At 41.5% G+C, this 14,600-nt stretch overlaps 1 protein-coding gene across 1 annotated transcript; it reads right to left on the bottom strand.

The window, feature by feature from the left end:
• Nucleotides 1-68: 68 nt before the first annotated feature.
• On the bottom strand, nucleotides 69-6,935 carry serpine3 (serpin peptidase inhibitor, clade E (nexin, plasminogen activator inhibitor type 1), member 3). Its single transcript, XM_056389494.1, has 9 exons — nucleotides 6,186-6,935; nucleotides 4,893-5,221; nucleotides 2,817-3,044; nucleotides 1,752-1,994; nucleotides 1,377-1,575; nucleotides 1,194-1,294; nucleotides 1,023-1,109; nucleotides 844-927; nucleotides 69-260 (listed from the first exon to the last, which is right to left on the bottom strand). Exons 2-9 carry the CDS (start codon nucleotides 5,155-5,157, stop codon nucleotides 208-210), a joined length of 1,260 nt encoding a protein of 419 aa, XP_056245469.1. The 5' UTR covers nucleotides 5,158-5,221; nucleotides 6,186-6,935; the 3' UTR covers nucleotides 69-207.
• Between the last annotated feature and the right edge of the window lie 7,665 nt (nucleotides 6,936-14,600).

Below are 14,600 nucleotides of genomic sequence, written 5' to 3' on the forward strand. Positions count from 1 at the left end.
TGTAATCCGCAATAATGGAAGAAAGGATCGAAACACCCAAAGTGTAAAAACATGTATTAAAATTTTATTTACAGATATGTACAAAAATATTGTCCCTCTTCCTGAAGTGTCCGTGGACCCTCCTGTTGGTCCACAAATAAATACCAGTAGTGAAATAGGGGTGTGTGTGTATGAGTGTGTGTGTGTGTATGAGTGTGTGTGTGAATTTTAGGGCGCTTGGTCAGCTGGGTTCATCACTCGGCCCATGAATAAGACAGATCCTGAAATGCAGAAGACGACAAAAATAAGTTTGAGGGGTCATGTCACTGTTTTTGTACATTTAAATTCCAAAGTCACAACGTGCAGAAAATGTCTGATTTCAACTTCTTTTTATTTCTACTGAAGGTCTTTTTTATTTTTTTTTTTGTGGAAAAACGACACGGTGGAACTTGTTATCCTCTCTTGCATTCAGCTCGCTCATCCAACTGCCCCTGTGGCTGTGTATTTTAATACCACCACTAACAGGTCAGGAAATCAGATATGTTCAAATCCTACACATTGGGGCTTTAAATGTAACTTGTGCATTCTTAAAATTGTATCTGACTGCTGCTGAATGTGACAGACCGCTGTCTGTTTCAGTTAATTTTTTTTATGGTCTGAAAATCACTAGCAGATTTGCTTGAGTCGTATAATCCATCGCAGTCACATCAAGTCTACATAAATCAGGTCAAACCTCAGAATAAGCATCAGCGTATTCTATAATTTAATAACTGTCACAAAGTGTCATGAAAATACCAAAAGAAAAAATGTGTTTGTCAATCTCTCCAATATCTTTTCAAAGTTTCTACAGTTTATAGTAAATACCTGTGTTAACTTGTCGTAGCAGAAATAAGAACGGCCGGTCCGCCTTGAAGACAGGAGCACGGGATCGTTTGAGTAGCACCATAGCTGCAAAGGTAAGAAATTCCTTTTTCTTTTAGCAACCTCATATCATAACCTTTCAATTCTGCTCCGTATCATTATTTTACAGGACTTTTTCTCACCTGTGGCAGCAGCTGCCTTTGTCCCATCTTCTGTGACTTCTATCCTCACTTCATGGAAGGCATCGGACACATAAAGACCCTCCTCCACTGCAGGAGGAAACAAACTGTCAGCTGACCAGCAGAGCTGCAGTAATATTTTGAATTAATTTTGAAATGAATTGATGTATTGACCTGATATTCCAGTGAAGTCAGCAGCTGTCGGGTTAAAGGCGTCACTGATGCCCATGGCAGGAAGCACTGACCTCAGGTTGAACTTGTTCTGCATTCTGAACCTGTAAATACCAACAACATCTACATCAAGTCTGAGCCATCTAAACCACTATTTCAATCCACTGCATAGTTTTTCTTCTTTACCTGGGTAGGAAAATGTCCATCTTGGTTCTGCGCAGGCCAGTGTCCCAGGACGCCAGCTGGCGAGCAGTGAGCTGGCATTCGAGGGAGGACAGCGGCGTCTTCCTCTCGCTGGGCAGAACCACCTGCAGGCTCAGAGAGCGGCCCAGGTACGGAAGCTCCAACACGGTGTAACGCTGGTCTGATGCCGTCCTGAACTGACCTGCCATGGAGGGCAACGAGTTCAGCTGCGCAGCTTATAACTTTTTCCACTGTTTCATTTATTCATTTATTTAAAGTGAGGTGAGAAGTTAAAAGACAAAACTGACAATCGCATATTAAGGATCAAAAATTCACTTCACAGTATGAGGAGTTAATTTTAACAGTTGTGTCTCTTACCAAAGCTGACCTCTGTAGCCTGATACATCATGGGCACCTTGATGGTACTCCCGTCAGAGAGGGTGAAGGGGAGGTTCTGGGTGTTGGTGAAGAGGAACTGTTTCTGCCAGACACCCCTGAAGGCCACTGTGTTGACCAGGGCCATCTGCAGCCGGTGGCCCCACCACAGGGCCTCTGCCTGGGCCTCGCCCGAGCCCGACAGCTCCCCGCTGCTGCTTCCTGCCTGGAGGGGCCACGTCTCATCTGAGAAGTAACCAGGGAAGGTCAAAGTTTAATGTAAGGGACGTGCAACTTGTCTTTTAGTAGTCAGCAGTCTGCAGTGTTGTGACGCAATGAACAGAAGAATAGCATCTGAAAATATCACAGATGAGGAAAGTGCTGACCGTAGACTTTCTTTAGAAAGACTATAATTGATACCATGACATTAGTAGTAAGTGAAAGGATAAGAAAGCTGGAAAAACACATTATCTACAAACTATATTTGCTTTCCTTTAATCTTACTTTTTTATTACCCAACACTAATTTTTAAAAAAAGGAAGAGAATTATTACACACTCCTTGGCCCCTAAGAATTAGAATTACAAAAGTTAAAGCTGCATTATTTGATTTAACTGGTCACTAAGGGGCAGAGCAACTCCACAACAAACTAAAACACAGCCCTGATGTGTTATCTCTCTATAACAGCATGCTAATAACTCTGTTTCAAGTTTTAATGGCTGACATGTTAGGGAACATCCAGCAGGAACAGAGCCACATTATCATCCCACTGGACTCTCATTTTTAGCTCTGGTTTGATCTTCGCCCCAACTCCTTAGAAAAATATCTTTTGTCTCTTAGCTGCCAAATATTCCTCTTCCTTCACCAGCTAGTCATTAATTGTCTGGAAACAAGACTGATGAGACTGAACTACACAGTTAATGTGCTGTAACACCGAAACAAGGAGCTAAAAGAGGCTGATGATAATTCTCTGTGGGTTTGCTTATTACCCAAGCTAATTTCATTCATTCTCAGTGTAAAGAAACTGATTAGTGGAGCTCTAACTGGTGTATAAAGCTGACTCGATTACCGTTGTTGTGCCCCGATCTCTCCGGCTGGTTGCGAGTGTGGTTGGGTTGGCTGAAGTTGGCTCGGACCACACTGGTGTTTGCCCAGGCCGCTGCGTGTTGGGTGAACTCAGTCAGGAGCTGGACACCGCTCTGAATGAATAATGTGCAGGTCTGGTGCAGCCACATCCCCTGGCTGGTGTTGCTCATGTCGCCCTGCGAGTGCAACAGGAAGTCTTGTACCTGGGCGTCTGCAACACAGGAAGACACAGAGGTCAGATGTGACGCTGCGTGATGAGCAGTAGGAAGTCTTTGCAAGAGGAAGACTTCAGTTTAAACTTTCTTAGCTGAAGAAGAAAAGCTGTATGCACGTGAATCCACAGAAAGACTGAAACACTGTCAACTGTTTATCAGTTTCAGTATCTATCAACCATTTGCTCTGCTTTAACATCTGATCATCAGCACTGTCGCACAAATATAATCCACACCAAGTTCAAAAGCTGTGAATAAATGTCTTGTGATACCCTTTCTACAAAATAATCACAACTTCAATACATCCGACTCAGCAGCCTCGAGCTTGTTTCGGCGACAATTCCACTGAATTCACAGCGTATCCCTGCAGGACTGTGCACAAACAGATGCTCATTTGACTTAATTTGAGCTTTGCTCGGCTCACTCTCTCAACCTGCTGACCTCTCATCTGATAAACTCCGAGCATTTACAGATGAAATGATCCAAACTCAAGGGCGAACACAGATTCTCTCATTCATAAGAATCCACAGCAGTTATTGTGAGTAGGCAGAAGCAGTCAGTTGCAAATTGGTCCCCTTTCATGCTTGATCTTCTTTTTTATTTCTTTTTCTTGTTGCTATATAGTTATCTTTTTTTTCTGTATCCAAACTTGCGTATAAGTTTGTTTTTTTCCCCAAATCTACTGTATCTCTATATCTACTATCTTTCTTTGTATTTATAGTCTCCTTTTTCTTTATCATTACGATTCTACCTTTTAATGCTCAACCTTGCAGGTCGGGAAATCGAGCCGCCTTGAGTAATAATTCTTGTGCTAACATAATCTTGTATTGGCGAGAATTGAGGCTGAACTTACTGTGTATTGTTGCTGTTTTGCTGGTTTCATTCGCTCTTTCTGTAAACGTTAACATCAGCCTCCGTGCTTCAATGTCTCTTGGTATATGTACACAATTTGTCTTATAATAAACTTAGAAAGAGAGAGGTGAGTATTTCCTAGGAGCAGTTACTACACAGTGTGATTTCTACCAAAAGGTGGCGTCTTTCCTGTGTAGCAGTGCTAAACTTCATAACAACAGACCGACCCTCAGGCTGTTTTATTAACTTGCAAATATAGAGCTGAAACGAGAAAGTCGATCGCCAGAAGATAAATCAGCATTGATTAATCGCTTACGTCATTCATCAAACATTTGCTTCTTCCAGCTTCTTAAACATGAGAATCTTCTGTTTTATATCATTGTAAATTGAAGCTTTGTACTGTTGGTTGGACAAACCAAGTAATGTGAAGATCATCTTGAGCTCTGAGAAATTGTGCCTGACATTTTCACTATTTTCTGAAATTTTACTGACGAAACAAATTTATAATTATTATTAAATTATAATTTCAACTTGACTGAATTTGACATGATTTTTTTCTTTTTTTTTTTTGTTTAGAACTGGATATTTTGTGCCAAGCCATCCTCCTAAACCCGAGCCCAATATCAACCAATACCATCCCTGACTGACAGAGAGATCACATCATGGAGGTAAGAGAAACAGCAGCTGCAACTGGCATTTTGTTTGTAATTAAACACACTGACCTCTCGACCCTGGGGCCGAGCTGCAGGAGTGGTTAATGAGATTAGAGTTGGTGTGGAGGCAGGTATTATGGCTCCAGACACCACTGTGCTCTGTAGGACCAACAGCAGCAGCAGCACCGCTCCACGCCACCTGGTACCAACAGCACTGAGGGCCACCAACAACCTCTCCAACCTCGTTCTCACAGCATGAGGAGCAGCTAATGCTATCTGAATAAAAGTCACCCCCCCCCCCCATTTCGTCCCCATGTGTGTAGAAATGGAGACGAATCCTACCGTTCACGTTGTATCCCAGTGTTCCCTCCAGCTGAGCCAGCGTGTTGCCCCTGGCACCGAGCTGCAGCAGCCCCAGAGACAAAGAGACGCTCACTGGAGACACGATCAGGTTGGAGTTGTTCTCCGTCTCGGTGAGCGTCTGATAGAGGCTGACGGCGAACCTGGTGTGCAGCTCTCCCATGCTGTCCTGAAGGCTGCCGTTGCAGTGGCTTCTCTCCACCAACCAGAAGCAAATGAAGAGTGAAGCCACCGGCAGGCGACACATTTCCTCAGAGCTGCAGGAGGGGAAGTGTCCTCAGGGTGCAACTGGTGGTCAGGGAAACTAAATCCTGTAGAAAGTCAAAGGAAAGAAAACACATGATCGAGGTCAGTGAGGTCAACCAGTGGGCAACTATTGACTGTCAGCGATTTGTATCATTATATTGTGTTGTTGTTGAAATTCTTTATTTGCATGTGTGAACACTTTTGTCTGATGTATTGCATAACACTGAAACACCCCATTGCACTGAACATTGATTTGATTATTCTATTTTGCAGCCATTTGCCATATTATAATAATCTATATCCATATTAGACATATTAAGATTAGACATATTAATAAATACTGTAACAGCTGCCTGTTCATCTCAGAATAATTTAAGGTTGTTATTGTTGATGAATTGTATTTGGGTACAATATCTATATATACATAAGTTGGTAAATATGCAACTACACCTAACAGAATAATCACAATATAATCAGTGAGGCTGCAAATAACATGAGGTGCTCTGAGGTCACTGTGTGAAGGATATACACTTGCAACATTATTAGCCTATTGGTATATCATAAATAACAAAGTACTGTACTTAAGTACTTTGTTACTTTATTTGAGTAATTGTATATGCCACATTAAACTTCTACTCTATTATATCTAAAAGGCAATACAGGCTGTATACACCAATGGAAATATTATCTGCAAACAGAATTAAATGCAGATATTTTTAATGCAGGACTTTCTGTACTTTTAAGTTGTTGTAATGATACTTTCAATTAGCTACTGGATCTGAGCACTTTTACCACAACTGTATAAAGAGATGAAAATTATGAATTTATTCTTAGTACTAAAAGGTCACCACAAGTCTTGGTAGGAATAAAAGAACATTGTGATGATAGCTTCATAAATTGATTAATCCCAATAAAGTGTCATAGACAATAATACGTGTCTTTAGGTTGACCTTCTGATTTAATGGACTATTGATTTTTTTAATATGCTTTTTAAAATCTACTTCATCAGCTCTGATGACACAGTCCTACCTGCTGACAGGTGAGGTAGTATCCGTTTAACTTCTCGCGGACTGGCACCAACCATTCAGCCTCTTCAGGGGGAGATGTGTCCTCTGCTGTTCCCGGCTGTCAGTCTCTGTCACCGGTTTCTTGTCACTGAGTCAGTCCCCTGCTTTTCCCCGGCTGTCAGTCTGTGGTCCGGTCCTCCGGTCGTCTCTCACTGAGGCAGCCTGTAGTCATAAGACCGTGTTTAAAGGGGAACGCTGCGCCGGTCTCCGTCGGCGATGTCCGTACCACTCGTCCGGGATTCCTGCCTCCCCGGGGCTATAAGGAGCCAGGCGGAGGGAGGCATGTCACCGACCAGCAAATCCCAAACCGGGCAGAGGGAAGAAAAAAAAAAAAAACTCTCTCACACACACACACACGCGCACAGCACAGCAAGGCACAACACGCGCACGCACGACCTGTGAAATTTTGTTGGGAACTATTAATAGGCCATAGGAACACATTCCTGTCAGGGGGAAAAAAAAACAGAAGAAGAAAAATTTAAATGATATAGACATCTCATAATTATGATGTAGAGTCAAATTTCTGACTTAAACAACGTAAAAAAAATGATGACAGTCTGAAGCATCTGATTAATAGTTAAGTTTTTAATTAATTGTTAAGTTTTGAAAAATAGTTAGCTCTGATACCCTCCCACGTTTTTCAAGTTTAGCTTAGCATAAAGACTGGAATTAAAGCTAGCTACCTATCCACAACCTCTTAAACTCACTAATTAACACGTTTGTTCTCATATTGTTTAATTTGTCAAATACCATAGCAACCAATTAAAACCAATGTGTCATTGTTACTCTTTGGTTTTTGCACAGGGTAACCTGACATGAGCAAAGGTGTCATGCTGGAGGACGATTTACCACAACCTGGCAACCCAAAAGTTGTACTCATTAATGTCTTATATCCATCTATGAAGCATTAGTAAATGATTTATTAACCGTTAATAAAGCCAATTACTACAGTTTATAATCCCTTTATGAATGGTGCCTTATCAGAAAGTCTCATTTTTTATTTTATTTGGACAGAGCTGCCTTCTGTCTTAAAGCTTAGCTGACTGTTTACATATTTAAGTCCGGTCCTTCATTATTAACTGGTTTGTCCACCTGTCTTATAGACTGTCAAAATGTATACTATTAGTGCATATTCTTAAATAATTACCAGCAGTGGGTAAATTAAGGCTCACAAACAAGGTCACACACACACACACACACACACACACACACACACACACACACACACACACACACACAGACTAAGACATCCGTTGTGTTATACAAGTCATTTAGCCTTTTGTTGTGTTGATCAAAAGACATTTCTGCTCTGAGCGTCACACTGCTGCGTCAGCGTTTCTAATTGGTTTCACTCTGTGGAATGTGGACTCACTCATCATGGACATGTTGCTGCTCCAGCATGTGATGAATAGCAGCATCTCAGTCATCATGAAACATTTTATCACTTCTGTGTACAGCTTATCAAGGGCATTTAGACTAAATATGATTAAGTTAAATAGGGCTAAATATAAATTAGATTACGGTATACTTTCACATATATAAACAATCAATATATGGTGGCAAACAACCTTGGAGTGAAAGCGGCAGCAGCAATAAAAATCTTCACTATTTCCTCTTAGTATAAAAGATAAAACTGTAAAATGTCTCTCTAATCCGTCGACAAGGATTAGGCCTTTGAATGTCATTACATTTTAAAGCAGTCACACAGATAAAGCTTTATAGAGTCTGCCTCAAGATCCATCATTTTCAGCTCTTTTAATGTGGAGACTTTGCAGTGAGAGTGAGAGGAGTAAATTAAGGAACTTCTGTCTAATTCACTTCTTACTTTAGGGGAAAAGCCTAACAGCTTATTAAGTATAGTTTCTTACATTAACTAGCCCTGCAACACAGATCATGCATACTTATGTATCCTGCTGATATTCTTACTTTAACATGCGCTTATTACAGCACAACATGCACTCATCTGAATGCATGTGAAGACAAAACAAAAAACAAAAAAAAACATGAAGAATTGGCCGCAGTGAATGATAGTATGCCCTCTATTTCACCTAAAATCAATCTGCTGTGGAGCAATCTCCCCTTAACTGTCCCTCTTAATTGGGGACATGACAGTCAGCAAAATAAATTGTGGGCATTTTTTCCCATGAAGGAGAGAACATGATTGGTAGCTATCAGGTATTTGGCTGCTTTGTCTAACAGCGGATTCCGGCCATTACTGGACTTGACTAATTAGTGGAGCCATGGCTCGGCTTCATTAAATGTAATCGCCACATTCTTTAAAACCCAACGCCCCGACTCTGGAGGCGGGAATTTGGAATTTTAAGGACTTTGATGGAGGAGATGAGACGTCACGGTAACTGACCAAAGACAATTGTTTGAAAAGATGCCGCCATAAACAGCAGCTTTTATCTTTGGCGGTTATGGGGCCTTTGGAGGAACATTTTGTTAGAGGTTCATATTTGTGAAGTAGAAATAATGATTTGTGCTCTGTGTTTCTGATCCTCGGACCGACTGCAAAGCAAGCTGCCGCTGCTCGGAGGGGTCAGGGTCAGGGTGGCGGGTGGAGCAGCGCTCAGGAGGCCTCGGCCTGACGGGAGCTGCACATTTAAAGGTAACAATTCTTCACCTATGTGTGCAGGTAATTATGTGTGCTTGGCACTGTTTCGTTACAACATGCCAATATTAACAACACAGTCACCCTCACTCACTCTTTGAGCTGCCAGTTTACCCCACTGTTTGGTCAGCTGCCACCTGGTTACAGCCAGGTCAAGCTGAAGTAGTGACCTGGCATGCCAACCACTTTGTACCAGGCTACAGCCAATACTGCTCTACTACAGGACGGAGCTGCTCTGCCCTTTAGGCGTCTGAGTCAAGTCTCAAGTATTTATAAGCAAATGGCAAGTCAAGATGAAAATCTTTCAGAAAGCTGATCGTTAAAATGATAGAAAGCTCTGTTTATAAATCTGAGACCATGCAGTTAAATGACTGAGAAGTTGCAACACGCACTTGCCATGCCAGTTGATGTCAGTCTGCAAGTCCACTCCTTTGGTGCAGACTGAAATATCTATCTAGCTATTGCGAGCTTTCCTTTGACAGTTTGTACAGATATTCATATTCCCCAGAGGATGAACCGTGATGACTTGATTCTCTGATTGGTGCAATCAACAGGTCAGAGCTTCTTGACAGACAATGTAGGTGTATCCTAATGACTTTAGCGGTCCCCCAACTTTTCCTTTAGTGCCGCCATGATATGGTTCATGGTCCCCAGTCATCAGGAGCAATTTGCAGTTCAGTGTCTGCTCAAGGAGTCTTCAGCATGTACACAGCATGAGTCAGGGATCCGACCACCAATCCTGCGATCAATGAACAAGTTGCTATTTTCCCCCTAATATCACCAGTAGGTTATGGAAACGTTACAGAAGGTTACATCATCATTATTATTTTTTTAATGTTCTTAAAGCTCAAGCTGCAACTAACAAGTCTCTCAAATGTCAGAAAATTATATTTATGATTTTCTAGAGTCTGCATGTCTTTGAAATGCTAAGTTTGTCTAAAGCAGCAGTTTAAAAAACCCAAACATCTTTGATTCGTGATGAGGATGAAAAACACAGCAAACACTCACATCTGAGAGGCAAGAACCAACAAATTTACTTTGATAAACAGTTGCTGTTTATTCATTTTTTGTTGATCCAACTTAAAACATTCTGATATAAAACTCTTTAAAGAATCCATTATTATGAATTATTAATAATTCCCATTTCTTAAAATGTGTGTGAACCGTTTTTGCGATCTCCAGTCCAGCCGGCGTCCCAGTGAGATGTTCTTCCTGACGTCTGTGTTGTAGATGACATCCTCAGTATGTTCTCAGAGTGTTGCGCCTTTGTTAACAAGTATTTTGCGTTGCAGGAATGTTTTTGAAATTATGAACAACCTCAGAACTTTGTATAAACACTGCAAATCAAAGCTTCACCCATAATAATGTCAGAGCTTTCTAATCTCAGGCACTCCTCATGATTGAAAGTGAATATTTCAGCATTATTGTTTTGGTTTAAGTGTTACTCAAGCGATGCATGTTGGAAATATCCTTAAGAGTGGTACTAATGCTTAACATGCACGTGCGTTCCAGTCTGTGTTTCCAGCAGCTTATTGTTGTTATTACTCCATGAGAATTTCTCCTTCCATCCTCCAACATGTTCGTTGACGAGTGTCTGTGTGACTCTGCGACGCCTCCGCCTTTCTCCACACGGCAGCAACTTAATCCCTAAGTGGTGGAGAATGTCCCCAGGCTCTCCATTCAGACCTCTCACCCCAGTCCCCTCTCCAGCCCGTGACCTTTGACCGTGCAGGGAAAAATGATAACGAATGGAGAAGGAGGAAGTGGAGGAGGAGGAGGAGGAGGAGGAGGAGGAGTTCACAGGCTAGAAACTCAACCACAAACCCACTCATGGTTAAATTTCTTGTGTTTTAAGTTTCCGTGCGACCGAGAGAAAATGTAACATGAAAAAGAGAAGCAGCAACAACATCAGAGGAAGAACTAGAACAACAGAGGAAGAAGGACTACAGCTACAGAATAAGAACAGAACAAAAACAAGAAGAGAAATATCAAACAAGAAGTAAAAAGCAAACCCACACAGTTTTGAAGCAGCCTGTATGAGTGGCAGCTGTGTAAATGATGGTTTAGTAGCAGAGTTGAGTTTTGAGCAGAGATGCACTGAGCACAGTTCTCTGTGACTGACTGACTCATTCTGCTTCACCTCCGGTGCCCTACTTCCCTTCAGGCTCCTGGGCCTTTGGGAGGGATTAGAGGGGATGCTGGTGTGCGGGGCCGGGCCAGGCTGCAACAACGCCGGTGTCGCCAGAGCGATCTGCCAGGTACGCCACGGCGGATTAGAGCCACTAGTGCTGGCACTGGGAGAGGGGCGACGTGAGGGGACGTGTCCCACGTAGGCTTCACCTCGCAGGAACATGAGCGTGGCTCTGGAGAACCATGGGAAAAATGTTGGTGCTTGTTATTTTGAGCGCAAGGAGATGAAGGGGAGTGACCACACAGCAGATGATGAAGGCGTTTAAAAACATGGGGAGACATAAATGTTTGAGAAATATCTCACATGTTCTCTGAGGCACAGACTGTGGAGGTTTTGGTCTGTGAGGCTTTTATGAATCAGGTTAGTGAATTGTTAAATAGTTGGAATTGTAGAAACCTTTTCAACCTGTTTCTGTTGCACCATAGCACCATCTGCTGCCATTAGGCACTGAAGCGAGAGGCTGTCTTGTGTTTTCACCGTACAGTTAAAGTCAGTGAGGATTGACAATCATCCAAGTCAAAGGGAAATTTAATTACAGACACCCAAGGAATAGGAATAACAGTATAAGCTAACTCTGGTTTCAAAGAGAATTTGTCATTTCAAAATAATTGTGGTTGGAATCGTTGCAATCAACGATCAAATCTGAATCTGTCTTGGCAGTTTCAGCTTTCTTTATTGGTGCTCTTTTATTAATAAAATGCTTCAATGAATGACTTCATGACTGCTCGTATTCTCTCTTTATTATTCTGTGGTTTTCTTTGCAATATTCCTGCTCTAGTTTTTCTATTTCTCCATCAATGTCATATTTTTATGTTTTATTATTACCACTTTAAAATGGTTTTGTTTATTTATTCTTTTGATATCAGGTTAGTCGCCCCCGCAGGAGGTTAAACATTATTTCTGAATTTCATTATTACTTTTTTGCTTTTGCTTTATAGTACGGCAGCGGTTCAGTCTTTTTTGTCTGATGTAACCCCACCAGGTGAGTTGAGGAGCCCTTCATTCTACCCCTTCAGTAGATGGGCTCATGTGGTGGATCTACACTTTTACTGCATGTGTGCACTCATGTAAGACACAGTGCTCCTGGAATTGATGTCAATATTTAGGCTGGGGCTCTTTTGTTCTCTTTGCATTGTACTATGACCACTTGGATTGAGAGAAGCCAGACCTTTCAACCATTTTTTAATTTTTTTATATCACTTTTAGATAACCATTTAAAATTTCATGCTCGATTACATCATAGTTTTCCCACAATCTCAGTCGCAGTAATTGGGGTTGAGGTGTTATTAGTTGTTATTTCATTTTGTGTGTTGATTTTCCTCCTAAACACAAACGTGGATATACTGTAAATCAGCTGAGCTAACCCCAAAACCTTCCCACATACTGCCCCCCCCCTCCCCCCCCTGCTGTAGCTGCAGAAGTACCCCCTGAGGTACAAGTACCCTTGGTTAGGAATAACTGCTGTAAGTGGTAATAGCACTCACTGGCCTCATTGCGCCAAATGAGTCCAAATACCCACAGATATATATATATATATATATATATATATATATATATATAATACATAACTGCATGAGATACTAAATGTGGCCCTAGAAAGGACCTCATTTATGAAAAAATCAAAAACAAAAATCTGTGGTTTGTGGGCGTTACAGCCGTATAAACACTTTAGATGGCATGAGGTGATTATTACGACTGCTGGAGCTTCAATTCAATAATAATAAGCACTGAAATACCCTTAAGGTCTGGAGTTTATCAGTTTGTGTCACTTCCTGCACAGATCTGGCCCACTTTCACGCACAAATTGTAAAATGAAGGGCGTAAATATAATTTAGACAGTTGTATAAAATATGTAAAACTGTCAAGGATCTCAGGAACTCTCACAACTCGCAGACTGATTTGTTTTCCAGATTCTCTTCATGTGTAACCTCTGCACTGTTAAAAGCAACACATTACACAACTCTCTGTGTTGATTGGTCGATGATGACATCACCTCTGCAGGGCTGCAAGGAGACTTCGCCATGACAACCAGTGAGCACTATTATTGGATTTCCCCTCTTCAGAGTGTGGAGAGGCCACACAGACGGACTCACACCTGTTTAAGTGCTCAGGCTGAGGAGAGAGAGGCAGGTTTCACAGGCCGAGCTGAAACAAGAGGCCGCTGAGGATTTCCCCAGACGCAGAGGAGCCTCGCAGGCCTCGGAGAAACAGCTCTGACACTCAGCGGCGCTGCTCCACCAAGCCCCGAAACACTTGATTAACTTGGATTAACTACACTTATTCATTTAGACATTGGTTTAAAAATCAAGATACAGCTCTTTAATGATGATAAAATCTCTGGGTGTGAGTCAAATTAAATCCATATCCTCAAAGTTCAACACAAGAGGGCAGCATTGTATTATCAAAGGACTAACTCATGACCAGATGTCTAATTTTTTTAATGTTATTATGACTTACATTTATATTGTTTTTATTATTCTGTAGATTTTTCTGTGCCTGTTGTACTTTTTATATTTGTCAAGACTAATTTATGTTCATGTTTTGTACTTTTTACTAGCATGTGGTCAACATTTGTTGTTTTTAAATGTGCCTGACAAATAAATTGACTTGAATTCACGTTTTATAAATGTATCATGTCTCACTATCCCCCAAACTATAAACCTTAAAAGCCCCTAAAACTTTCCACATTCACATGAAGGTACAACAGGCATGGACTCAGTCATTTTTAACCTGATAATTATCATTAAACTTACTAATGATCATGAGTACACCGAAGTGAGTCCCTCCTCGGTTTCTCCATATTTATTAATTAATGTCCTCAACCACTTAAGGCACAACTGAATCCTGTCTCCTAAACCTAGGAACTTTGAGGCAGAAACTGAGTGAAGGTGTGGGTGTGTGTGTTTGTGTTTGCGTGTGTGTGTGTGTGTGTGTGTGTGTGTGTGTGTGTGTGTACATTGCATTTGTTTTAGGTGTTTAGGTGGAATTCAAGTTTGAGGCATTTATTTTAAGCTGTTTTAAGGGTCTGGTGATTCCACAACAAACCATTTGTCTACAGTATCAAACTGGGCAAAGTTTACTGCTTTCTTCCACCTTCTGCTGCTGATGTGATATTTTTATATTAATGTTGCAACTGTCGCACAAACTGAAAATTATCAACCATGCAGCTCTATGCAGCTTTTAGCTCAGTGTCTTGGTTTTTATAGCAAATTAACTGTGTGGTTGAGTCTCATCAACCTTGTTTCCAGCTGCAGCCAGCTGTTTTCTCTGATTAACCCACTGTATTCTACCTGCCCAGCACCAAACAGCAGACAAAGTTAGATACTAGCTAGTGAAGAGAGTGGAACAGCTAAGCTCTGATGAGCAGCTAAAGGTAAGCTAACAGGAGAGTGAATATTGTATTTACATTCATCAGGTGGACACACACATGACTCCAAGTGCAACCAAATGGGAGCAATACACACTCCAAGCCAATAGGTGGCAGCAACATGGTTTTGGTGGAGGCCCTCATTGTTCCCCACCTGTGCGCACAGCCGGTGCACAAGGCACAACAACTTTAGATACAGGTAATC

Source organism: Seriola aureovittata, chromosome 11 (assembly GCF_021018895.1).
Source record: "Seriola aureovittata isolate HTS-2021-v1 ecotype China chromosome 11, ASM2101889v1, whole genome shotgun sequence".
Lineage (NCBI taxonomy): Eukaryota > Metazoa > Chordata > Actinopteri > Carangiformes > Carangidae > Seriola > Seriola aureovittata.